Genomic DNA, 27,859 nt, shown 5'->3' on the forward strand with positions numbered 1-27,859 from the left:
TTGTGAATGGTTTACAAATAAAGTAAATACACATTATATATATGCAAATATATATATAACCACATTTCCCCCTGTGGGTGTATGTATGTATGTATGTATGTATGTATATATATATATATATATATATATATATATATATATATATATATATATGCACACACACATACATATATATATATTGTGGCATCACAAGGGGACAGGTAGTGGAGGGGCGCTACAAATTGCACCTGGAGAGAGCACCTGGGAAGGAGAGGAAACACAAGCGGAAGGTGAACCCACAAGCACCTGGAAGAGGACGACAAAGAAGAGGACCTCGTAGCTTGGATTCACCAGTGTTGAGTTTTGTTTGGTTAATTAACCACTTTCTCCTCCGGGATGTTTTGTGTTGTCTAACTGGACCTTTTTTGATACTTTGTTGTTTTTGGACGTTACCTTGCTGGTGGGATGGGAAATAAACCTTTACTTTTTGTTAAATACCCTCGGACGTGCCTGTGTCCAGCTCTCTTTTTGCACCGCCCCAGGCTAGCCTGTCGTAGCGACAGCCCGTGACACTACAATATATATATATATATATATATATAAAAAGTCCACATCCATATTTTGATCATTTAGAATCATACAGGGTTAATAGCGGCTTTTATAGCACAATGGCATGTGTAAATACTTCAGTCGTTAGCTCCAATGTGTCACACCACGCTCCTTCTGTAAAGTACAGTATGTGGTAATACTGAGATCAATATTACGACATTAGGAATCCATCCTATATCTACACCTCTCTGTGGCTCTGATGTATAATCACTTCACAGTAACTCTGCTCCGGGGAATTATATAATCTCTGACGTAAAGCAAGAACCAATTATTCCCTGTTTCACAGTGTCTTTAAAGTCATCCCTGCTAATAGTCTCTTAACAGTCCCAGCGGACTGCAGCCTGTAGATTGGCTCTTCTTCATTGCGCCTGTGCTTTTCAGTCTTTCCCTCCATCTCTCGGTGGTGTCAGGCTGTTTGCTGCAGGTTCTCCTTGCTGCCTCCAGTGGTTGGCCTGCCGTCTGCGATGATGCTGACCTGATGGTAGATCTCGTCAGGCGGATGAGAGTTACGCATGACTAGGTACATGGACGAGTTGGGGGGTGCCAGCAGGTACTAAGGGGCAGAAAGGAAGCGACTCAGTTTTGTGTTAAATACCTGGCTAAGAAAGTCAAATGAAGGGAAAACACTTCAAGAAACATACGGCATGAATACCAGTGGAAATTAGTATGCCAATTTTGCAATTTAACATGTTTTGTTGCTTGCCACATCCACCAAGACTTGACAGAGTTTGAAGGTGAATACAAACAACCTTTTTACACACACAATGCCATGCAGACACATAAATATACATACCTCTTTCAAGTGCAGAGGCAGTGTATCTTTTGGACAGAGAAATTGTGACATATGTTTCCGATACACCACTGCAACCACTACCAGAGCCACTGCCATTGCCACGGTGCAAAACGTCCCAACGGCTGCCACCCACGGAACCTCTTCTTCTGCAACACAGAGCAAGAAAAGCAGAAGTAATTAGTATTAGTTTCCACTTTTAATGTACTTGTTGTGCCATGGAGCATTTCAACACGTGCGATTTGGTGAATGTCTTGTCCAGTTATATTCAGAATATTTACATTGCAGTTGCTTACTTTTTTATTTAGGCATATGATACTAGCACCTAGGTGTCCGAAGCCAACAATACTATTTAGCACACATTAGATACTGTATGTGTATATGTAGCCTACGGTGGGCTATGTCTGTGCTCAGCTGCAGGGGAGAGATCTGTGGGAGTGGTTCAGGGAAACAATGTCAGGTCATATGGCACAGCTGTAACCTGTTGCTATATCTCCTTCATCCTTTTAAGCAGTAGCAGGCTGGAGCTCTGGTAGCCGGAGGGCAGAGAGAAAGGAACACCAGCCCGTGAGAGTCGGACTGTATTGTGGACGCTCGCTGAACATTAAAAGTGTGTTGTGTTGAAGAGCGCAGAGTATATTTTTCCTAAACTTTAAGTTGTTTTTTTTTGCCTCAACCTAACCAAACTACAGGTGAAAACTTTAAATAATAGTAAAAATCCTAAAATAGTGAGTTGATAAAGTGCAAGACAGACTTCTCATGGGACTTGAACCCAATTCTCCTAATTAAGAGCCCAGAGCTTGAGCCATTCATCCGCCATAAACTCCTCCTCATACCTTCACAGGGTCTGGTTCTCCCGCGCCTCCCTTCCCTTCAGAGTTGGTGGGCTGGTCTGAGCTGAGGAGGTTCTGGTGAACCTGCATGATATCTGATTTCACCAGAATCCGACCCGGTGGCACGGAGGTCGGACAAGCATTGAGAATAACTCATGTTCATTCTCACTGAACACAGCCGGAACGCATCAAAATGTAACTGAACTTAACCTTCGTTCTCCTCCTGTCCATTTAAACACGGTTTGGTTGTTTACAATGTAACGTATCAGAGATCGGCGACTAGAAAAGCATAAATGTTGATGTCCAGATCAAATATTTGAGTAAATATCAGCGGATAAAGATCGTCAGTAAAACTTTATTTCACACTGTGATAGTTAACGTTAAATTGTGTAGTTGATCTGCGGTTCACATGTGTGCCGAACAGCCAGGGGAGATCTCTTAGTTCATTTATCTTCAGTTTGACAACTCTATATGACACTGCAGGAGATGAAGCTGAACCTTATTGGAACTTTAGAAATCTCCTTTTTAACACACAATATGTCAACAACAAAACTTTTTCTGACTTAAACTATTACTAAAGATTTTGAACTCTTTCTTCAATTCCTCAACTACGACTAGCCACTTAGGTGTTCACTACACTATTTTTGCATTTTCCTTTTCCGACGCGCGCATGGTAGCTCTCTGTTACTCTGGTCAGACAGCCACGGAGCCGGAGAGGACTTGCGAACCAGTCGTGTCTTAAGAGGACAGAGAGAATCAAGAGATGAAGACAGAGTAGAGAGGAGAGTGTCTGTGGCAGAGTTAGGATGCATGAGTGAGAAGGAGTCAGTTGAAGGAAGGGCAGATAGAACAGAGGAGGCCAGAGAGGAGGGTGAGAGGGTGCGGATGTTGTGATGGACAGTCAGTTCCAGAGAGTGAGAGAGAGTAAGAGATAAAGAATTGGTCAGAGACAAAGTGGAGTTACAGTGAGGTTAGATGTAGAGCAGTTTCTGGTGAAAATGTAGTCGAGGCGGTTGCCGGCTTTGTAAGTAGGAGGGGAGGGACTGAGTGAGAGAGCAAAGGAAGACAGGAAGTGACTTCTCTGTCTGGATGTTCAAGTCACCCAGAAGGATGAGTGGGGGGTGTTTTGTGAGAAGTTCGACAGGAGGACGTCTAGTTCTTCCAAGAAATCAACCAAAGAATGTAATATTTACTGTCTTAGAGTTATGTCAGCATGCTAACATGCTGATGTTCAGCAGGTATAATGTGGACCGTAGTCATCCTCTTAGTTTAGCATGCTAACATTAATTAAGTATTAATTAGCGCCAAAGACAAAGTGAGGCTAATGGGAATGTCATGAGCAGGTATTTGGTCATAACCAAATAAAAAAAATTGGACCTGATGATGTGGCAAGAGGCAAAGACAGGTGTTTGTCTAGGAACCATTTACATCTGTCTTAAGTGTGCTACCAATCTATCCAGTAGATATATTTTTCTGTTCTGCCTCTGCATGGCTTAAAACGTGCTTACGTCAGTTTTATTGTAATCAAGTCCTTTCAAGTGGTGGTGTAAGTCACAGGTGAATTCAAAGATTTATAGCAGGCTGTGCTTTTACAAAGAAATAAATTGATAACCATCTAGCAAAAGGAACTTACCGGTTGTGGTGCTCTCACAAACAGCTGCACTGGGCTTGCTGAGGTTAGGTGTCCTCTCTGTGATGATTTGGACTTGGACGCAGTACTTGGTCAAGGGGTCCAGGTCATTAAGAACCACTCTGTTTTGCTGTATGTTGCTGTTGCTTCTGGCCTACAGGAATAACAGAGAAGTGGTCAATGGTGTGGTCTGGTCTGGTCTGCAGCAGCTACATGACACCACAGAAAGAGAAACAGAACTGGTCACAGATAATCAGGGTGCAATATTATCTTACGCCACACAATGGATGATTAGCTTCTGACTGGCTTTTGGTTTTAAATCTAGGACAGAAAACTGAATTTAACAAAATTAAAATCACAGTACGGTGACATGCAGGACATGGCAAACATAAAAATGAACTGAAGGAAAGACATTATTGTTACAGTATCATATTATGGCAAAATAAAAAATGTTATCCTGCAGTGACTGTCGAGATTTCAGCAAAAACTTGAGCGAGAAAAAAAATACTTCAATTAATTAACCTTTTAAATGCTTATGTACACCACAAATAAAATGATCGTTAGGGCAATAGTATTCAAAGACGGACTTTCAATTATATCATGCTAAACTGGGATGGTAATCACCTGCTGTACACAAGTGCATTTTATCAAAATGGTTACTCCACTAACCCCCACTTTTAAAATGTATACATTTTTTAATTAAAAAAGGTAAAAACAACACAAGAAATGCCACATAAAAGATAAGATAAGATAAGATAAGATAATCCTTTATTAGTCCCTCAGTGGGGAAATTACAGGATTACAGCAGCATTGCTCACAGTAATAAGTAAAACAAGTAGTATAATAACAGAATTAAGATAAAAGAGTAAAAAACAAGAAGCATATTATATATACAGACGGAGTAGAAATAGAATAAAGTGGATAAAGTGTATAAAATAAATAAAAAAATTAAAAAGTACTTAAACGTATTAGTATTGCACAACTGGGCAACTGGGCTGTACATTGTATCAACTAATGAATGAATAGTGTTCAGGAACAGGAAAGAAACATTCAGTGGCCTAATGGTCCTTAATCTGGTTTTTAAGATCATGAATGCTTATAAAATGAAATCTAAAGAGACTCTGTAGTTCACACCAAGATGATGGTGGATGTAGACAGTGCAGAATAGAGGAATGATATATATTTTGTCAACCAAATTTCAACTAATGCTGCACAATATTAAACTGAGGGTGCAATGCATGCTTTTGCATGCATTATGGGAAATATGACAGCTCTATAAGATCAGACCCCCACCACTGGGCTTTTCACTGGCTGAATTGGGCAGCCGCTAACTGAAGATGAGGTCCTTCTCTGGTGGTCAATACCATCAAAAGCTGTCAAAACCCAATTATCAAAATCTTCAATCACGCAAAAATCATATTCAATTCAATTCTGTATATTTTGTACAGCCCAATATATAAATATAATATAATAGAAATAATAGAAAGAAACCTTTCACGGGGAAAAAAGGGAAGAAACCTTCAGGAGACTCCAAAGTCAAACATAGGGGAATATTTGAAGCTGTCTCCCAAAATGTGATGAAATCAAAGCACTATTGTTGGGATTTAAATCTAGACATTTATTTAGCAGTGAACGTTGGCTTCACAGCAAGGTTATATTGACAGATATAGATGTTTTAGAAAAGATAGAAATACTGGAAGAGGACGTGGAATGGTTGTTTATATAAGTGTAAAAAAATTGTGATACTGGATTTAATCTAGAAAAACTGCTTAAAATGATGAAATGAAATGTTGAAATTGTATTTCAGTCAGCTAATTAAAGGGCCCACCACTATCCCCAGATCAATCAAGTCCTAAATCGATTTGATATTTTCTAACCGGGAAGAACGTATTGTGAAGACGTGCAATCTCATAACTATTATTGTCGGTTCACAATATGACTTTAGCAGCCAGGAAACTAACAAAGAAATGCTTTGCCAACTTCAAAAACGAGTAACTAAAGAACTACGGACTGCAAAAGCTTTACATTATATCACTATGATATCTCATGCAAAAGTAAACAATTTGTCAATTGGGAGAAGGCAGGGTACACCCTGGACTAGTGGTGCAACGGATCATAAAACTCACAGTTTGGAATTGTATCACGGAAATATACATCTCCATGGTCAGACATTTGTAATGCATCCAAATGCATTCAATTAACCCCAATTGAGCTGACCAGGAAGTGCATTGAAGGTAACAGCTTGGGTGTGAAGGTATTCACATACTCTGCGACAGGAAATACATTGGAACACATTTGGAATGGTTAAGTTTAGTCTGGTAAAGTTAGCGGAACAGCACATGTCACTAGGTCCTGTTTTCACAATGGGGAGATACAAAAAATGGGTATATATAAAAAATGTCATTTTACAGCAACCCAAACATATATATCATATATCTATATTGTAATTACGCTTTGTGAACAAGGTATTTTACAGTCTTTTTATATTATATTTCTTTACATTTACCAGTCAGTATATGGATGCACTCCTAGTTTACCGTCAGCTGATTCGATCACGGAGGTGCGAGTAATGGCTTGACCGCAGTCATCTATGCATGCTGGTACTCCTGATCTCTGATAAACATGATAAGTAAAGAGAAAACTGGTTTTCTCAAGACAACGAGATAATCAACTCGTTATCTTGTGACAGGTCAAATGATTGCTGGCATGGTGATTCTACGATTCTGTGGAACAACATCACAGTGCAAGTTATCACAAAGCAGGATGGTTGATGCACTTTCCAGTTTATCAAGATTATTATTTTCCCTGAGAGGAATCCCAGCGTGAAAAGATTGTTTGGAGGGAATGAGCACATTGTTTGAACACTTTGACACTCTCATAACAAAATTCTACTGGAGACACGAGGAACCACGAATCAAATTATCCACTGTGGAAAAATCCAAAGACCATGGAGGCCTAGCTGTCCCCACGTTTCAGATTCTACCACAGAGAAAATCATCTTCAGTATATATGGATGCAAGAATATCAACATTTGCATGATAATTGCACTTAATTGCTGGTGCTCAAAAGGTAAAATCACTAATGTGCCAGATGATTTGAGTTCTTGGATGTCAGCATTTTCACCACTGAAAGGCATAACTTACACTGCACTAAAGCCCTCTGAGGCAAAGTTGTGATTTTGGGCTATACAAAATAATTAAACTGAATTAAACTATGACGTAGTTCCCTTTTCTGCTTTACATACAAAATAATGCCAAAATGTATAATGAGAAGATCTAATTAAGTTAATACTTGGATCGAGGAAGAGGAAAACGTAGAAGGGTCAGAAAATCAACATATTATCAGTTGTGAAAAGGAGCTGTAAGTGGTTGATCACACCGAGACACGTCGATACCAAGCAGCAACCTTCGAGACTGAAAAATGAAGCCAACGAGGGAGTGCCAAAGACTGTTCCTCCAATGGCAACTTGAGGCTGCTTCCAAAAGTGAATCCATCTCTATAGACCTCCTTATTAAAATGACCAACTTTACAGTTGGTTAGTCAGTGAATTGTATATAACTATATTAAGGCTTACGATTAATTAAGGGTGTAGCTGCTTTGAGTGACAGGTGTATGTCGTCTCCGGTCGCTTGGCGCTTTAATCTTAATATATTGTGTTTACTTGAGTGTTTACTTGAATACTGGCACTGGCTGTCAGATCAGTATCTACTCAATTCAAACTCCCTCTTTTTATTCTCCGTACATGACATTCTCATTTTAAAGCACCTCGAAGCTCAATGAGTAGATATTGTTGTTATGTATGACCAAGTAAGGAATCAGATCCCCAAACCTTATGGTTAATTACGGCTTGCTCTTCCCAGTATCCCACACAGGAACCATTATTGCATGAGAACCACTCTGATATGAACACTTAATTAAACTAATTAGTCCCACCTTCTCCCTCTGGCCATCCTTCCAGTAGGTGATGTTATAGTTGGCAGAGTGGTAAACTTTTCTGAGTGCAGAGATTGCGAACACCGGATCTTTAATGCTGACTTCGATAGCAGCCCCATTGGAGACGAGAGAGACGTTGGGGGAACCGATAATGGCTGAGGGAGAAAGAGAGCAGAGTTGACACAGCTTCTGGAAAAAGTAATGAAATAAAACACTTCTGTCATGTCTTCAGTTAAGACATGACCATTTTTGACTTTAGAGTGACAATAAAGTCATTGTTTAGTCATCCCTTGTAACAAATGTGACTGTAAGCTATTGTATTGAGTTTTCTTTTAACAAAGTGGGTGAATTTGAGTTTGCTCCTTACACAGTGCATTGTCTATGTCTAGTGTTTTTATTGTGAAAGGTAGAAACAGTTTGGAAAGAGTTATTATAGTAGTTTGCCTTCTTGGTTCGGAATATGGAGCCAAACAAAGTTTATTTTTATTTGTCTGTTACGCACAACATGATCAATGTTGGTTGATCAAGATGCAAAAGTTTGTTTTGAAAGAACTCATCATCCTTTTTCACGTGTAATTTAGGCATACTATGTCAAAGTGACAAAATGACCAAATGAACAGTTTAAGCATTTAATGTGTTTTTGGGAGCAGATTATCTGTAAATGCTGAAAACTGACACTATGCCGTGTTTAAGAATGACGAGTCATAAAACACAGATTTTACTCACTATCTTTGTCCAAAGTAATTTGGTTACTTTCCTCCCAGGCAGAGCTCTCTGTCCCCGACTGTGCCCGCACTCTGCCTGTATACTTTCCGTACTCAAATATAGAGTTGTTGAGGTGGCTCAAGTCACATTCAAGGTTGGAGATGTTCACACAGCCCACTTTGTAATCTGAGACTGAGGATCTGTGGATACAATACAGTGCTGGTATTATGGATTTGCCAGTGTGGATTTTAATTTGAGGTGCGTTTGTAAAGACAACATAGAAACAGACAGCAGTGACCACACAGGACATACTTGAACTGAAATTCTTCCCAGGACTTGAGTTTGAGAAGCAAATAATAAAATATGATACAACGTTGGGCCCTCGTATGAAGATATGAGGGCCCAAAGTTTTCTATTTCTACTATTGATGTACTCCTCCTAGCGAGTTTACCAGATCAAATTCAGAAGTTGTAAGGAAGGCCGTACCTTAGTTTTTGTTGAATGCTGCGTCTGTGGCAATGCATCATTCACAATGAAAAAGGACGCTTATTTTTCTGTGGCTTGGGATGCTTAAAAAGTGTTACTTTGGAAAATGGAACTTTGTACATGTGTCACATGAATATGGGTTTTTGGCTTGGCTGTCATAAATTGCCTAAATAGCGCCCCCTAGAAGTATTTAAAAAAGCAGCCCCAGCAGTACGTTTCACCTAGATGTATGAAAGAAATCACATAAAGACTTCAAAATAGTCTCTTGGGGTGTTTGGCACATGCTCTAAAGTCTAAACCCTACTGGAAGTGGGACATTTTTAACTTTGTGTGAATTCTCCCTTGCAACTACCTGCAATGTACTAATGTGGGCCTAGGCCACTGAAACATATTCATTTAAGACCACAAAACACAACTACATTTCAGGTAAATGGCCTTTCTAGTCTCAAAGTGCTTTAACACTACATGACATCATTCACACACATTCATACACTGAACACAGAGGCTACCATACGAGGTGCCTCCTGCCATCAGGACACACTAAGCATTCCCATTTACAGTGTCTTGCTCAAGGACACATAGACGTGGACTGGAGGACCCGCTCTACCTCTGAGCTACAGAAAACTCGACAACATTTCAGAAATACTACATTTTACAAAACACAACAATATTTCTGAAAACATTTGACAAAAAAACGCACATTTTATAAAATACGACAACATTGTTTTTGTGAAAAGGTGTTAAAATAGGGTTGACTTTTGTTAAAAGTAATTTTGTTTTGTGAAATGTGGTGTTCTATGAAATGTTGTTGTGTTTTGTAAAATATTCTGTTTTATGAAATGTTGTGTTTTGTGAAATGTGGTGTTCTATGATATGTTGTTGTGTTTTGTGAAATGTGGTGTTCTATGATATGTTGTTGTGTTTTGTGAAATGTCATTACGTTTTGTGTCTTTTTGTTTTAATAAAAGAGCTATGCTACTGAAAAACGATATGATACAGAAAACAGCAAAACTACTACAACGCTAATGAGTTATGTACTGTAAATACTTTTGACACAAAGCTAGCAGTTTCCCATACTGTCAAATAAATACCTAACCATTACAACAATACATATAATCACCTTAATTGTGGCTATGACTACTACCATGTGAGCAAACCCATCTAAACCAGCAGATGACGCAACATTAGCATCATTTGAGGTCATGTTTGTATCCATACTCCACGACAAACTGAAAATCACATGTTTAACATATGATCACATTATTTTAACTTAATATTGTGTAGAATATCCAGCTGTCAATTAGAAACTGTAGCATTCATTCGTATTTGTGTTTACCTGAAAAACATTTGAACTATTAGTGCAACTTTGACCTTCTAGGCCAGTGGTCGCCAGCCCGTCGATCTCGGAGACTTTCCCTGTTGCTCTCCAAAATATAATGAAAATAAATGCAGAAACACATTGTTCCTCATGAACACAGACAGTGTTCAGTCACAGACAGCTCACAGACTGCCTCAGACTGGCCGTCTGTGCTTATGAGCCTCAAATGTGAGGCAAATAAAAAGCCTCAAGTGGTAAGTCCAGTCTGGACAGTGTTTTTCTCTCAAGGTAGAGGTCAGGGAACTTGGGCTTAAAAAGGTTGGTGACAACTGGTCTAGGCCAATCACTGTCAATTAGAAAAAATGCTCGAACTCAGCGCCAAAATTAATATACAATTCGGAGACAAATAAAATCACATTCGACAGAAATGGAAGATATGTAATTCAACACCAACCATACATTAAAATTAACAAATACAATGCCAGTATCACTGACTCACTGACACAGGAAAATGAAGAATGAGCTCATAGTTCTCAGATTGTGTCTACAGTGTAACGTGTATTTTCTCATTGTGCATGACACAGTCCTCTTTCCCAGAAGGGAAGATACTTCTGTTCAACACCACTTACAGTATTGTTGATAAGAGGGAACGTTCTGTGTTCAGTGGTAGAGGGGGATGGGCTGCTTATTTGTCAGTTAGTAAAAGGGTAAGTGTTCTTGCATACCTATCTCTTTTCTAGTTCTCCAACCACTTAAAGTGGTTTAACACTACATGTCATCATTCACCCATTCACACACTGATGGCGGAGGCTACGATGCAAGCTGCCACCTGCCCATCAACTTTGAGTTAAGTGTCGAGCCCAAAAAACGATTTGAAATGGACTGGATGACACAGGGACTGAGCCACCAATCAAAAATACACAGCCAAACAATTACCAATCCAGCAACCTCTTAAACCACACTATCCACTTTACAAATACAACCACTCTTTATTAATTATGTTTACTAATTAAGATGAATTTGCTGACATCCAATGAATTGGCAATGACATGGCATGTCGATCACGGCACATCAGAGAAACAAAACGGCATGAATGATGGATCAGATATAATCTATTCATATGCAAAATAGCATTTCACTGGCTTATTGCTACTGTGTGTTTGTCAGAAGAGTGCAATTGTGTGGAATCGTGGGCGACCTCAAACTTGATATTGCCTATAAGTTGTGTGCCAGGCTCTGAGAAATTGTGATGGACATTTAGATTTGTTATTTTCTAGACATCTTATGATTCCACCTAAATAGGCTTTGATAGCTGTGCAGCAAGAACAGACTAATAAGGAGAACATGTTTGGGTTTTATTGTTGAGGAGATTATTGTTGACTCACTTGGACTGAGTTGTGTAGACTAGGCCGCTGGCTGGACGATCAGGTGGATCCCACGTCAGCATCAGATTCATGTTATAAGAGGTCAAGCGGACATTTGTAGGTGTACTGAGGACTCCTGATACCACTGCACATTCAAAATATAATAGGACACAAAGTTATTATAATCACTCAACTCAAGTAAATTACTGTTATTTTTGTTTGGGGGGGGGGGGGGGGGGGGGGGATCCCCAAAAATGTCATCAGAGCCACTGCACTTTTTTAACCGATTGAATCCATACACATATTGAATACAGGTTTTTTGGTCTATGGCCATCATTGGCATGGTGTCACTATGCACCTTCTCACTCGCATCTTCCCTTCAAACATAAAGAAGAAGTGAGTGGACACCGTGAATAGTCTCTTATGAGCTGCTCGTCTTCTCGAGCCACACAACGCATTAGTTCAGTCGGTGTTAATGCAATCAAAAGTCCAGCCTCCTACTGCAGGCTGGAACAGCTCCGTGACGTTAGTAAGTTAGTTCCAGTAATAAACCGCTCTATAGACTCAGTGTAATGATTCACCATCAGGCGACAACGCCATATTACCTGTGGGTCCGAGTGTTGTAAACGTCAGGATGAAGGCACACACTGCGGCTGCCATGTTCCTCCAAAGGCTCCTGTCAGTGAGGGAAGTGTGAGAGTCTCTGACCGTCCGACTTCCTGATAGCGCTCACTGACACCAGCGGGGGAATTCCGCGGAAACGAAACTCCTTCCTTCTCAGAAACGGCAGCTCTGGAGGATTCAGCCTATCGGTGCCCGCTGCACACAGTAACATCGACACTAGGTGGGACTCGTAGAATATGTCGTGATGGGCTCCTCTCACATACAGGAGGGGAGAGCGAGGTAATGTGAGACCATTTGTACATGTGCTCCCCTCTAGGCGAGCTAAAATGATATATCAGTCAAATATACACATTTTCTCATTAATTCAAGATGTGTCGTAGGAATGTCAATGATTAAAATGTCTTCAGGACAAAGGACAGTGAACATATGATTGTTTTTTAAAAAAGTGGTCTTGTGTCTCACTTTACCCCATCTTAGACAGACCAGAGAAATCAAGGGGGTAAAGTGAACCAGCTGGGGGTAAAGTGATCCACTTACTTTTTCCACTTTAAAACTACCATAACAACACATGTTGTAACAGTTAGAATCCTGACAGCTAGATGGACAACCACACATTCCAAAACTAATATCGGACTAGTAACAGAATCATGGGGATTGGTCAAGTAAGCACCTTTTTTTTTTAACTCCGAACAAAATCACATACAACATAATATAATTCAAAATTGTTGTATTAGCATTCAAATGACAGGTATAACCAGTTAGATTAGAACACAGTCATGGGACCATAATCAGAACCAGCTTGACCAGAACACAAGACCCACCTGGATTAGAACATCAGCCTCATACTCTATAACAAGGCCTACTCTACATTCCAGCCCCGAAGGTTACAGGGAAAGGTGAAGAGTTGCTCTCTCTGTGTGGTTCCTCCAGGCCTATTAGGTTGAGGCAGCTTCTTCACCATATCACATTTAAGAACATGTGCCACATCATTTTCCTTTTATAGCAAACATGGGTCTCTCCCACTCTTTCTTGTTTCCCTGGATTCTTCTGAGGAATTGTGTAAGAACTTCGTCATCCTCAACTTTCTCAACCATGCCAATGTAACGGAGACTCCTGTGTTTGGTTGCAAAGTTAACTAGGACAAAGTCACCCACGGACAGATCTGTGTTTCCAGGATCACTCTCATCCTCAGAGCTTTCTTTGTCTCATATACAGTATACTGTTTCTCTATTGTTGGGCTCCTCTCACATACAGTATACTGTTTATCTATTGTTGGGCTCCTCTCACATACAGTATACTGTTTCTCTATTGTTGGGCTCCTCTCACATACAGTATACTGTTTCTCTATTGTTGGGCTCCTCTCACATATACTGTTTCTCTATTGTTGGGCTCCTCTCACATACAGTATACTGTTTCTCTTATGTTGGGCTCCTCTCACATACAGTATATTGTTTCTCTTATGTTGGGCTCCTCTCACATATACTGTTTCTCTATTGTTGGGCTCCTCTCACATACAGTATACTGTTTCTCTATTGTTGGGCTCCTCTCACATACAGTATACTGTTTCTCTATTGTTGGGCTCCTCTCACATATACTGTTTCTCTATTGTTGGGCTCCTCTCACATATACTGTTTGTGTATTATTGGGCTCCTCTCACATATACTGTTTCTCTATTGTTGGGCTCCTCTCACATACAGTATACTGTTTCTCTATTGTTGGGCTCCTCTCACATACAGTATATTGTTTCTCTTATGTTGGGCTCCTCTCACATATACTGTTTCTCTATTGTTTGGCTCCTCTCACATATACTGTTTCTCTATTGTTGGGCTCCTCTCACGTATATTGTTTCTCTATTGTTTGGCTCCTCTCACATATACTGTTTCTCTATTGTTTGGCTCCTCTCACATATACTGTTTCTCTATTGTTGGGCTCCTCTCACATATACTGTTTGTCTATTATTGGGCTCCTCTCACATATACTGTTTCTCTATTGTTGGGCTCCTCTCACATACGGTATACTGTTTCTCTATTGTTGGGCTCCACTCACATATACTGTTTCTCTTATGTTAGGCTCCTCTCACATATACTGTTTTTCTATTGTTGGGCTCACTCTTTTGAAGCTCAAGCTAGTGGACATAACATGTACATAAATATCGAATCCCAACTTGGAAGCCTCTGCATGTAAGCGCTATTATCTTATAAAGAACCTCTTAAATCCACAGGAGTATGCTCTTGTTTTTGATGATACCATCCTTGAACTTCTATGAAACTCTGTTGCTAAAGTTCAACCTCTTTATTTTGAAGATTGTGTGGAAAATACTCATATTGGTGGAAGTGATTGTATTGTTAACAAAAAATGTTAGGAATACACTTAGTTATGTTACTGTCCCTTCATCTAGATGTTTTAGGTCTTTCTTATTTATAGAAAGACGATGGGATAAATCATGGACAATTTGTGATCAATGCACAGTGTATATATATATATATATATACATGAATGTCCTGGATTTGTGTTAGTAACTTTCTAAAACTGAAACTTTAGATGTATGTATATGTAAATATATATATATATATATATATATATATATATATATATATATATATCCATCCATCCATCCATTTTCAATACCGCTTATCCTCATTAGGGTCGCGGGGGTGCTGGAGCCTATCCCAGCTGACATAGGGCGAAGGCAGGGGACACCCTGGACAGGCCGCCAGTCCATCGAGGGCACATGTAGGGACATACAACCATTCACTCTCACATTCACACCTATGGGACATTTAGAGATCAATTAACCTGCAGCATGTCTTTGGACTGTGGGAGGAAGCCGGAGATCCCGGAGAGAACCCACGCTGCCACGGGGAGAACATGCAAACTCCACACAGAAGGACCGCTCCGACATATTTATATTTATATATATATATATATATATATATATATATATATATATATATATATATATATATAGTACATTGCTGATCACGCTGTCGTGTATTTAAATCTTACTTCCCGAAGACATACGTTTGCAGCAAAAGTGCTAAATTCCCCCCAAAAAATGTTTTTTTACTTTCATTGTATCATAGGCCTGTATTTAGTATGAGAGATGACGCCAACGGTCACATGACGTGGTGTTTGTTCCGGAACTGTCTTACTCACTCCTGCCGGCTGCTCAGCGCACTGCTTGATGTTCAGGCTCGGATATAGAAGCTGACAGACTGACCTCGCTTCATTGATGTAGTTTTAATTTAGGTGAATCATAGTGTCACCGAACCAGAGACAGAAAACACAGACAGTAAAGATGCTTTGGTTTGAGGGCTCAATTCCTGATGCCATTAACTTAGCTAAACTGCGGAGCTCAGTCTTTGTCGTTGTCATTACAGGTATGTGCGTCGATTAGCCAGCTAGCTAACGCTAGCCTCCATAGATAACGAGTGATAAAAAAGCTCTCGTGCTAGTGTGCTAGCCAGCTAGCTCTGTTGGTTGTTGTCGTACTAAACCATTAGCCAGCTAGCATAGCCAACTAGCTGCCAAAGAAATAATACGCGTCGTTATGCATGTTTGAGTAGGATGGCCCAAGAGGACAGAAACGTAACCTTAATATGGTGTACAATGAGATAGTAACGTTATAAGTTATAAGTTCGCTTGTAGTGTTGGTTACTGGCCTATTGAAAGCCAACGTTATGGTAAATAAATGTCTAACACCGTCCCTAATAGTTTTACCAGATTAACGTACAGTTAGACACAGGACGGGCCAGTTGATTTTCGTAGCCTAGCTAAATGATTGTACAAATCGGTTGTTGATGTGACTTTGGTCAGATTAGGATCGGAGAGTTCTGGCCACTGGGTGCCCCCGCTATTTAGACGGGTAACATTTGAGTAAAACACCTTATCCTATCCAGGTGAAGTAAAACGTCACCATGATGACTTGGTTCATTATTTAATCATAGGCATCATTATTAGCAGTGATGGAGTTAGTTGGTTAGCTCTTTCGCCATCGCAGCTTTCCATGAAGTATCAAGACTGCTAACCGACTGTAAATGAATTGGTAGGGAGCTGTAACTGAACCACTCCTGCTGTCTCTTCTCAGGGAAAGATGAACAGTCAGCACAGCTGATCTCCAGCTGGGAGGATGACAAAGTGTCCGAGGAAGCAAAGAACTGTTGTGTGGCTATCAACGTCGATGCCAAGAGGTACACAAGTACTGCATTTTAGTTTCAAGGGAAGTCACTGTCTTCAAAATATACCCATCACTGTCCCATATGCAAAATATCATGCCCCCAGCTTTAGGTTCCTGATACCTGAACAATCCAATGTTTCTGTGGAAACTTGTTTGAGTAGTTTGCAATTGGCATTGTTTTATGAGTTATAAGTGTACATAATTCAGGGGGCTTGCGTGTCCTGTTTTAAAAAGGATTAGTCTCGAAATCTTAAGTGGCATTTTACGCAATATAAATTGTCCTTGAAATGTTACTTAATACAAACTTCATTAGATTTCAACATTTTGGGAAAGCACCAATAGTCAACCCTACACTATCGCTGTAATGAAGATTTCAAGGTATTTAGTAAAATCTATTGTGATATTTTATTTTCTCCATATTGACCAGTCCTAGTTGCATAGTCTTTTAATCACTCTGACTGGTGCTAACAAAACAAAGCTACACAAGGTTGCGTCAATAGAGCAGCAACACACACAGAACAGCATGCATGTAAACAAAGCCCGCTTTGCTGCAGAGGGCAGGTCTTGCCAAGAATAGCAGTGGGATTCATAAATACAAAGCACAGTATGCTAATGTAACAGGCAAACAGTCTGCTAAATAAACAGAATAATAACAATTAGTGAGGAAAACGGCAAACGGTGATAGCTTCAGCAGCTACTCTATGGGCAGGGTCACCGAGGTGAAGGAGGTTCTACCAGGCGGCTTAATTTACACAGGTTTTCTGATAGATGGAGCCAGACAAAATGAGAGAGAGGGGGTCTGTGAACCCACCAGATAAACTTATGTATGAATGTTTTAATCTGTGTTGAGATCCAACATATGATGCTGCAACTTTTCTTCCACAGCGAGCCATGTGTGCAGTTCTCTCAGATCTGTATCTTTTTTGTTGTCCGAAGTATTTACAATTTCTTCATGGGATGAATTATTGTGGAGCTACTTTTACTGACTTATCTCAGAGGAAAGTTAATAGTTACACTACCCATTACATTCAGTAGATCAATAGATACTCTTGACCGACGCGACTACTGTCTTATAAGATTCAGGGCAGTGCTTTTGCATGTTTTAGGCCATGAACCTCCTCTGTCAGGCTGAATTAGGACATGTTTATCAGAGAATACTAATAGATGAAATGCCTCAACCATTAACAATAGCTTGTCTGTCAGAAGTTTACATAATGTAGATTTGATAGATGTTCCGAGTAGATTAGATATTGGAGATGTCCTACCTCCTTCTGTTTCATGGATTGGAGTTCCATTCATACATTGTCATATTCATGTAATGTGTTTATGTAACTTTGTAAATGCTGTTCATTCTGTACACATGACATCTATTGCTTCTGTCCATCCGGGGAGAGGGATCCTCCTCTGTTGCTCTCCTGGAGGTTTCTTCCCTTTTTTCCCTGTGAAAGGTTATTCTTGTGGAGTTGTTCCTGATCCGATGTGAGGTCCTGGGACAGGGATGTCGTATGTGTACAGACTGTAAAGCCCTCTGAGGCAAATTTGTAATTTGTGATATTGGGCTTTACAAAATAAACTGAATTGAATTGAATTGAATGTCGTGAGCGGACGTAATACCAGACGTGATAATAGAGATATCCTAAATAGACGTGATACCAGACATATCCTGAACGGACGTGATACTTTATCGGGGAGCATCTCTATCACAGTCGGGGCAAAGTCACAAATATCACCTGGCAAACAAACACATAACGCTAGCTGACGTTAGCATTAGCCAGCTGTCGTATTACTGACATATTGGGCTGATCATGCCGGTGTTCTTTTCTTGGGTCCAGTTGATCCTTTTGTTTAGACTTCTTTAGGGATCTTTACAAACTTTTGTGCCCAAGTTTGATTCTTTTACCACTAAGCTAGGCTACACAAGTACAATGTTTTGGCCACCTCACCATAGCTAAATAGCAGTCTGTCTAGCTTCTAGGACATTCCTTCTCACCCGAAGCGTGGTGTAAGAGTAAAATGGCCACCGTGTGAATATGGTGAATTGCCTCTCCTTTGCCACGACTGCATCATTTCCCGAGCGGACGTGGACTTTGAGTCCGACATTTGACAGGACATCTCATAAATTGGTCTACCAAGACTATTATCATTTGTATCATTCATTACCGTTTAGTTTTTTTAGGACTGCTGGAATGGTATATGATCAGTAAAGAGTGCAATTTATACTGATTATGTAAACGCAACTAAATGTCATCCAGCTTGTTCCTTAACGCCCCCCCCCATGTGAAGATCCAGTGGTGTGCGTACCCTCTAGCTTCTTTATCGGGGAGAATGGGATCCCCCTGGAGGTCATTGCTGGCAGTGTGTCTGCTGAAGAACTGATGAAAAGAATCAACAGAGTGAAGCAGGTAAGGCCACAAAGGTTGTAAACTGTGCGCTTTGCAGGTAGCTCACTGTTTTTTCTCTCTCTCTCACACCTTTTAACATGTTTTTAAATAGCACAGTACCCAAAGAAACACACATGTCATGCTGGCAGTTCTGCCGATGGCAATGTTGGTTGGAAATATCGCAGTATTTCTTTGTTATTTTTTTTATTGTTGATTGAAATTGTGTATAGACATTCATGGTGCCCAGATGATAACTTTGCTTTAGTTGAATTAAGGTGTATCCAACCCCTAGATATAAGACCGACCCTCCTACACCTGAGCTACTGCCACTGAAGCCACTGAAGCTACTGAAGCTACTGAATCTACGTGGATTTATTCTGGTAATGATCTTTCTCCTTGTTTTTCTGACAGATGCATGCTCAGCAGATTGGAGATGAGAAAGTTCTACCAGAGGCAAACGGTCCTGTGGAGAACACACCACTTGATAGCACAGCTCCAGCAATGCCTGTTGGGTCAGCCACAGAACCTGCAGCAGTAACAGAAAAAGGTGAGTAGCCTGGATCACGTTTTGTAAGTTTGAGAGTTTTGTGCACCTCATTTACTTTTGTTTGGTACTTTTCTTACTTTTACAATTGACTGCTTTAATCAGTTTTCATTTAAAAGGCACAGTTAATTGGACTATGCCTTCCTCAGTGTCCAGTAGTCATTAATCTTTATGCAAAAGAAAAAGTATTTATAGGTGTTTATGGCTAGCCATCATAGAAGTTCGAGACATGAGATTGTTTGAATATGGAGATATTTGCGCACATTTTAAAGAGTCTCATTATGGATTAGAGATGCTCCGATCAATAGGCCACCGATCCAAACCAGCTTGTTGTCAGCCGATCGCCCATGACTGGTGACCTGCCGATCAGTCTCATATGTTCACATTTTTGCCTTTCAAATGTACGCAGGTGCTACATAACGCTGTTACTTTTCAGATGTGACTGTCCTAAATATTCACTAATAAAAGCACTATTCACATGTGTGAAGAAGGCCTATTTGTTCACATATGCTTTAGATACTGGAGGTCTTAAAAATGTACAAGATATTCAACTTTTGTTTCATTATAATGCATTTAATACGTGGCTTTTTTCTCTCCAAAGGCAATAATGTAGGCCATAAATATGAGTTTACAGTTAATTATATTTCTTCTGGAGGTTGGTTAAAGGTTTCACATTTAATTGTTACGCCCTCTGGCAATTCAGAGACTATAAACATAGTACAAACGCCTTTGTGTCTGCTTTTAGCTCGCGCTACAGAGCCACGCCTAGAAACAAAGCTTTATCGGGGAGCATCTCTATCACAGTCGGGGCAAAGTCACAAATATCACCTGGCAAACAAACACATAATGCTAGCTGACGTTAGCATTAGCCAGCTGTCGTATTACTGACATATTGGGCTGATCATGCCGGTGTTCTTTTCTTGGGTCCAGTTGGTCCTTTTGTTTGGACTTCTTTAGGGATCTTTACAAACTTTTGTGCCCAAGTTTGATTCTTTTACCACTAAGCTAGGCTACACAAGTACAATGTTTTGGCCACCTCACCATAGCTAAATAGCAGTCTGTCTAGCTTCTAGGACATTCCTTCTCACCCGAAGCGTGGTGTAAGAGTAAAATGTCCACCCTGTGAATATGGTGAATTGCCTCTCCCTTGCCACGACTGCATCATTTCAATGAGCTGCCATTGTAAATTAAATTAAATTAAAAACATGTAATTAAGGCCTTGTTGCAACGCCAAATGCAACGGCACCAATGTGTGGCATACAATTAACAGAAAAATACAATTAAAATGTTTTAATTGTATGACAATGAATCGTCCCCTAAAACATCATGATTGTAACAGACCTTTGGATGTGTAAGTCAATGGAGGATGGATATACTTTGCTTGCTTTGTGCTAACAAGACATCAATAAGCGAATTAACCCAGTTATTTCCATGTAGATTCCCTTTCCAGTACAGTAGATGATGGCAGCCTTCGCTCCACAGTGACTCCTGCAGAGAATGCATCTTCAGATCCTGCCTCTCAGAGTGAAGATAAGCTGGATGCTAAGGTGGAAAGGTAGGAGCCTATATACATGTTACGCGCTCAACATTTCAGATAGAAAATGTGCTTTGTGTTGGGGTATTGGTGCAATATGCACAACACAATACACACAACATGGGTCTGATGACGGGCTCCGGTAAGCATGCGGTCTCATTTTCGGTTGTCTTAGTGGTAGCTAATTTGCCAGGATAGTGAATTTCATTAGAGCTAGTAAGGCTTACTGAATTCTAACTCTCATACTGACCGTACTCACATTAAAGTAAGTAAATCCATCTAATTAACATTCAACATCAATCAATGGCAGATAACCTGAAGTTCAAACATCCAATCAGCCTATAGTCCAGTCCAGAATATTTTAACTCCTAAAATGTTGATGAATTAAAACAGAAATGACTCCACGTGAGGAAGGCAGTAGTAGCATGCACGCCGCCTGTCATTGTTATATTTATCATTCTAAAGGTAGATGATGTTCTCTCATTATATTCAGGTTAACCAAGAAACTGGAGGAAAGACAAGAACAAAAGAAGAAAGGTGAAGAAGAGGTAAGAGGCTTGCCTGTTTTGAGCACTCAATAGTTTGTTATTGACCAGACACATGATTAGATTCCTCCCAAAACTGAAAGCGAACTAATTTGCTACCCTCTATCTTCAGTGTTAAACTGGATGTGTGGCGCGCCCTGAACTCCTCATGCTTAATGTTGGTGTCGACCAGCGACGGTGAACACAACAGCTATGAGAGCAGCTCAGTAATCTGTAATCGCCTCACTCCATGCTACACAAACGAAGCCCCTTAAGTACCACAGCCTGTGTCCATTACAGCATCACTGAGGCCCATGTTAAACATATATCCGAGCTTTACTGCTCCTGTTAATGAACCTGTGTAACAGTTACTTGTCTCTTAAGAACTGGGTCTGGAGTTGATGTTTCTCGTCGTTGTGAACCGACCAGTATATTTATCACTGTGTTGTTCATAACACACACATTTCTGAAACTCGTGTGGGCATCGAAGGATTGACACATGGTCCTTATCGTTCTTTTTGTACGGTGTTCTGTACTTAATACAAGTACATCCAACAACGTATAAAACACGTGACTGCCACCTCACCTGAAGATGTTTCCTATTCTGTGAGTCCCAGTCTTGTGTCAAAGTGTGTTCCCCTTTTAATATAGTAACAATGTGCTACCTTCACAGCTCTGTAATAACCACCGCTGAGCAAAAGTTACTTAAATACAAAGAAATACATAGTGTTTAATTGTTTTTACAAAGGCAGTTAGTTTACAGACTTTGTGCCAGTGTGTGCACGTTTGCAATCAAACAGGGCCCCTGACCTACCTGTGTGTTGCCTGTGATTCAGAAGGAGATCAAGGCGGAGGTAGAGCGGCGGAAGATGGGGAAGGATGTGCAAGACTTGAAGAAAAAACAGGAAGGGGATAGGACCAAGCGACTCCTGGACGAAAGGAACAGGGAGAAGGCTGAGGAGAAGGCTGCCAGGGACCGCGTCAAACAGCAGATTGCCTTGGTAAGCTGGTCTGTCTCCTCTCTGCCTCGCCTCAAGATCACATCACAGTTTGCAGGATTACATGTGGAAGTGAAAAGGGTTTTGCTTCTCTTGTGGCTCTCTCACTCCCAAACACACTCTCCTGGGTGATGTGTTTTGTGTGTTTGAGAGTGTTGAAACTCAACTTACGTTGCTGTAAATATTTACAGGGAACCAAGACTGTAACCGTATATCTGCCATAAAGTGCATAAGTCGGCAGTGTGGGAGCATTTGGGATATAAAATGACCAGAGAGTAATTACACCATCATAGTATGAAAAAAGTCAAATATAATCAAATTAAATTTGATAAACTTGAATAAGTTGTTGGAAGGAGATGGTTTCCCAGCAACATAATTAAATATTCAAGATGAATTATTAGCTGTTTAACTTCCAAACACTGGCTCTTGGCAGTTTACAAGATGTCAAAAATTGCAATCTTTTATTTTACTAATAATTTGAATTGTGTGTTTTATGCAAATCAAAGGAAATAAAAACATATTTTCTGTAATTGGCTAAACAGACCCTCCGGTGAGGGTTTAGTTTCTGTCCTTAAGTATGGTGATGATAGTAGTAAAGCCTTGTGTCTCATAATTAGGGATTGGTTTCGTTAGTATTCTATGGATACTAGTACTAGAGTGCTCAGCATCTCCATTTTAGATTTTTGTCTTCTCTCTGCCATGATGTTTTTCTCACGCTGTACTGAGCTGGAGTCGCTGTGTGTGTCAGAGTAAAACACGACTCCGCCCCTCATGCAAAGACACAGACGCTGCTTTCTTTGTTTCTGATTTCTTGTGGAGTTTTTCCTGATCCGATGTGAGGTCCTGGGACAGGGAAGTCGTATGTGTACAGATTGTAAAGCCCTCTGAGGATAATTTGGGATTTTGCGCTATACAAAATAAATTGAATTGAATTGATGATGGTGTTTGCCATCAGCCCTGTTGATATTACCATGTGATCTATAACAGTTCTAGAATGATCAGGGTTCAGTCTGTATTTGTTTGTGTGTGGAAACATCAACAAAAGGAGGAATCAAGGAGATCTTCTTTGGTGTCCGTTATAAAACTCTGGTATTATTAGATAAGATTTGAACGCCTAAATAAACTAACATGAGATTACCAGCCTTAATTTGAAGCGTTGCAACTGTTTGAAACAATGCAGACATATTGTATAGATTGGAGCTTTGTCCCTCTGTCCTGCAGGACCGAGCTGACAGAGCAGCTCGCTATGCCAACACCCAGGAGGAGGAGAAGACTGCCAAGCAGGCCCTGCTGCAGGCCAGACAGGAAGATTATGAGGAGAGGAGGGAGGCAGCGGTCCGGGAGAGGAGGTAAAGGAGACGAAGGAGTGATTCATACATAAAGTACATGTTCTAGGGTGTCTATTCATTTGTTTTGGAGCCAAAACCATTATCAATGCATATATCCAAATTAAAACCAATTATGTTATTCCTTTTCCACAAAAGACAGTTTGACATATGAACTTTCTGAAGAAATTGTATTCATTGCTGAAATTGAGCAGATGAAACAAAATAAATATTGAAACTGTTAAACAAAATTCAAAAAGTGAAAGAAGCTCAACGAGCAGCTGAAATAGAAGTTAAGTTTGAGTTGTGAAACTTTTGAAGAGCTGAAAGCTGTTGAACATGAACCAGACCAGAACTAAAACGCAACAATATTTAATTGCTTCCCTTGGTCTGGTCCAAATGAACCAAATTACATTTTGGTTCATATTCATGTGAATAAGATAAGATAATCCTTTATTAGTCCCGCAGTAGGGAATTTTACAGGATTACAGCAGCAAGGGGTAAAGTGATATAAATAATAAACAGTAATAAAAAAACAGTAAATAATCTACAGTAGCTGAATATTATATATACACAGGCAGAATACATATAGCTATTAATAACATATCTCAATAATTATGAAAGAGTTCTTAAAGAAGCTGCACATGTTGAAGTTTGAATGAAGTGTCCATGTGAAGGTATGTTACATAGTGGAAGGACAAACAAGCAGCCAGAATGATCATATCTACGAGTGCCCACGATAACAATGGGAATGGCTTCATTGCAACAGCATTCATTGTTTCACTAAATGTCTGCAGTGAAAAATGGGCAGATGGTCACTATGAATACTTTTTAGGAAACCTTTCTTCTGTTGTACATTTACTAAGTAATGGCTTGTTTACTAAGTGTGTGTGTGTGTGTGTGTGTGTGTGTGTGTGTGTGTGTGTGTGTGTGTGTGTGTGTGTGTGTGTGTGTGTGTGTGTGTGTGTGTGTGTGTGTGTGTGTGTGTGTGTGTGTGTGTGTGTGTGTGTGTGTGTGTGTGTGTGTGTGTGTGTGTGTGTGTGTGTGTGTGTGTGTGTGTGTGTGTGTGTGTGTGTGTGTGTGTGTGTGTGTGTGTGTGTGTGTGTGTGTGTGTGTGTGTGTGTGTGTGTGTGTTATCAGCACCATAGCGAGGATACAGTTCCGCCTCCCAGACGGCTCCTCCTTCTCCAACCAGTTCCCCTCACAGAGCCGGCTGCAGGAGGCTCGTCACTTTGCTGTTCAGGTCTGAACAAAATATTTTCATACTGTGTTTCTGCTCGTTGGTATGTTTGATTGTCACGTGATTTCCTCAAGGAAATGATTCAAACTTTTCTCTAGAAATCCAGATTTCACCGTGAATAGGTTTTAATTCAGAATTTAAACGTTTTTAGGGGACAAAAAGATTCCTCTTGAAAATACACCCTCTTTGAGTTTGAAGATGTTTTAGTAGCATATGTTACAGCTGTTTTGTGCGCTTCATTGTTGAGTTGTACCATTCTTACTTTTTGACATTTACACATTGCAATTTGCCATCCTCACACTTATTCTAAAATAAATACTTAGACCCACATCTGGAGTGGTAGCTGACCGTTTCAAAGTATCTGACATAAAAGTCTACAGCTGACAAGTTAATATTACTGTGCTGGTGATACTGGTGTTGTAGAATCTCTGTGAACCAGTGGTTCCACATCAGACGGTTTTGTGCTGGTTCTGTCACAGGAAGTGGGAAAGCGCTACGGGAACTTCACCCTGGCGACCATGTTCCCTCGGCGGGAGTTCACCAGTGAAGACTTGGACAAGACTCTGCTGGAGCTGGATCTGGCTCCAAGTGCTTCTATCGTGCTTCTGCCAGTGAGTAGACCAGAGTCCCTCTTCCAGAACCACAGGCTATGGGCACCTATTTAGCACTTGAGTACAGTCAACATCAAATGGGATTGTAGATTAGTGCAGTGTCCCTCCTAACTTAATCTATTGTATTTACATAACAGGAACATATGTGTCTTCCAGTTAATTGACTAAAAGACATTAAAGCAAATCATACCGATTAGACGTCTATGTAGCCGGCAGGAAATCAAGATGGTGAAGAACAGAGAGGCTGTAGGTCGCCATGCTATACTTGGACATTCTTCAACATGTTGGCAAATGATCTGATGTTCAGTCCCATATCTGTGCTTTAAGGGCAGTGCTGGAGTCTGGATGAGGGTAGCATAGCTTAGCATAACCATCCCTTATCGACAATATTTGGATGCTCTCCCTTTTAGCAGTCGAGCAGGCCCACTAACACAGTGATCCAGTCCTCTGATGGTGGTATCTGGGCCGTTCTGGGCACACTCCTCTACCCTCTGCTGGCTGTGTGGAGATTCCTCAGCTCCTTCCTGTTTGCTACCCCGCCCCCCCCTGGAGCAGCATCCAGAGGCTCCGGCCAGCCATCCGGCTCCTACACCAACTTGGCATCAGCCTCCGACAAAGCAAAGAGGTACATTTCAGATCCAAGTACACGTAGTCTGCAGTATGGGGACATTAGGGTGTTGAGGTTGATACACAGCCTCAGATCCAAACCAAATCGGTGTGAAAGTCCTCTGTAATATATTCATCTGTCAAATGTGATGTGAAATGTTGTCCACCACATGAGCGCCAGCAGCTGATATAAGTGGCAACAATATGAAAAATTCTGATGGAGACCAGACGTGACTGACAGACACACTGCCTGAAATCTGAGCCCTAGCAGCACATGGATGGAAGCTCTGTTCCTTTGGTTGACCAATTATTTTCATCATGTTCACATTTGTTCTTGACAAAATATTGACTGATTACTAATATATGATGATGATGACATTTTTTGGGAAGAGGTCCAATCAGAACTCATATCAGCCGCTCGGTGTGGGAGGATTCCCTCTTGGGACCTCCCCCATTTCCTCTGGTGGCTGTTGCTGCTGTTGTGACACTTTGATGTTATTGAGTCGGGTCTGTATTGTGGTGCTCACTCACTGTGTGTCCTACTATCAGAGACACTGTCAACAAGGACACTGTGGAGAAGCGGCCCAAGGACTTCAAGAAGGATGGAAAAGTCTGCCGGCTCCGGACTCAGGAGGACAGCGAAGATGACAACAACACCTGGAACGGGAATTCCACCCAGCAGATGTAGCCCATCCACTGCAGTGTGATTAGTTCAGTGTGACCAGTGCAGGGTTTCTGTTCTCTCCTCCTTAGCGTCTCCAGGCCTAGCCTCTGCACCTCGCCTGCATGGGTCCATCCATCCATCAACAGAACCTCTTTTGGGCTTAAGCTGAGTGTTTTTGTGTTGATTATGATATGATAGTATCTCCTAACCCGGGCTCAGGCTAGACACCCGGGCTCATAGTCAGTCGATCAGACGCCTTAAAATGAATGAGCAGTTGTCCTGACCTGAAGATGTTGTAATCTGAGCCTAGCCTCACATTATGTTTTGGAAATGTTTAACTTTTGAAAAGTGATTGGCCGTCTGATTGCCAGTGACTCATGCAGATTATTACCAAACAGTGGAATGAAGACATTTTGGTTTTCGATGTTTGAAAAACAGCTTGCAGCTGCTGGCTGAGGACTATGCATCTGTTGGTGTTGGAGTTCTACCAATGTGGTGGTGGCGGCGCACATTACGTGTCATGTGTGTTTGTAGACAATGGATGTAGTTCTCCTCATCCAACAATGAAAATTAAAGCAGTCTGTTTTTCAACAAACCCCTGAAATGTGTCTTGTTTGTTTGTTTGTTTGTTTGTTACTCAGGCGGACGCGGGTCCCGAGTGAGGTAACTTCAGGGTTAACTCCGGGTTTCAGCCCGATGCCAGTTGTTCACTTCTTACCTGGTAGATCACCATGGTTACTGCTGCGGAGCAGATGGTGATGAAGATCAACTCGTATAACGACAGCGCCCACTGACCAATCGGAGCTCTGATCGTGGATCATGCTCACAATTTCTGAGCATTGGTTCTGATGAGCTACATGATTTCTATTTACCCTGACACATTTAGCCTAATAAGTAATGTCCAGTGTTCAAGCAAAACCATAATAATATTATAGGTTATTAAATAATGACTTCACAATCAGAATTTTAATAAATCTAAATAAA

At 40.7% G+C, this 27,859-nt stretch overlaps 2 protein-coding genes across 5 annotated transcripts; one reads left to right on the forward strand and one right to left on the reverse strand.

Moving 5' to 3' along the window:
* Nucleotides 1–619: 619 nt before the first annotated feature.
* On the reverse strand, nucleotides 620–12,452 carry LOC117750018 (interleukin-10 receptor subunit beta-like). Its single transcript, XM_034560854.1, is given in 8 exon segments — nucleotides 620–1,042; nucleotides 1,044–1,141; nucleotides 1,382–1,527; nucleotides 3,845–3,995; nucleotides 7,775–7,929; nucleotides 8,501–8,679; nucleotides 11,669–11,792; nucleotides 12,253–12,452. Coding segments are annotated over 8 exon segments (1,056 nt in total). The 5' UTR covers nucleotides 12,308–12,452; the 3' UTR covers nucleotides 620–894.
* ubxn4 (UBX domain protein 4) lies at nucleotides 12,434–27,479 on the forward strand. 4 transcript variants are annotated; one of them, XM_034560845.1, is made up of 13 exons: nucleotides 15,408–15,651; nucleotides 16,359–16,461; nucleotides 17,334–17,362; nucleotides 18,732–18,850; nucleotides 19,241–19,376; nucleotides 20,811–20,928; nucleotides 21,401–21,455; nucleotides 22,268–22,432; nucleotides 23,651–23,778; nucleotides 24,895–24,997; nucleotides 25,474–25,605; nucleotides 26,016–26,230; nucleotides 26,761–27,479. In XM_034560845.1, the coding sequence occupies exons 1-13, from the start codon at nucleotides 15,570–15,572 to the stop codon at nucleotides 26,897–26,899; spliced, it is 1,524 nt and encodes a 507-aa protein (XP_034416736.1). In that variant the 5' UTR covers nucleotides 15,408–15,569; the 3' UTR covers nucleotides 26,900–27,479. The 4 variants fall into 4 exon arrangements, with proteins under 4 accessions (XP_034416739.1, XP_034416736.1, XP_034416737.1 ...); XM_034560846.1 differs by having other exon boundaries at nucleotides 26,019–26,230; XM_034560848.1 differs by lacking the exons at nucleotides 15,408–15,651; nucleotides 17,334–17,362 and adding an exon at nucleotides 12,434–12,550.
* Nucleotides 27,480–27,859: the final 380 nt, after the last annotated feature.

The sequence above is a fragment of the Cyclopterus lumpus genome, chromosome 21 (assembly GCF_009769545.1).
Source record: "Cyclopterus lumpus isolate fCycLum1 chromosome 21, fCycLum1.pri, whole genome shotgun sequence".
In the NCBI taxonomy this organism is placed as follows: Eukaryota; Metazoa; Chordata; class Actinopteri; order Perciformes; family Cyclopteridae; genus Cyclopterus; species Cyclopterus lumpus.

Coding starts and splice junctions, on each gene's coding strand:
- ubxn4 (XM_034560845.1), top strand. CDS start 15,570: ATGCTTTGGTTTGAGGGCTCAATTCCTGATGCCATTAACTTAGCTAAA. Junction 19,377..20,810: donor TGCAGCAGTAACAGAAAAAG/GTGAGTAGCCTG, acceptor ATTTCCATGTAG/ATTCCCTTTCCAGTACAGTA. Junction 20,929..21,400: donor CTGGATGCTAAGGTGGAAAG/GTAGGAGCCTAT, acceptor CATTATATTCAG/GTTAACCAAGAAACTGGAGG.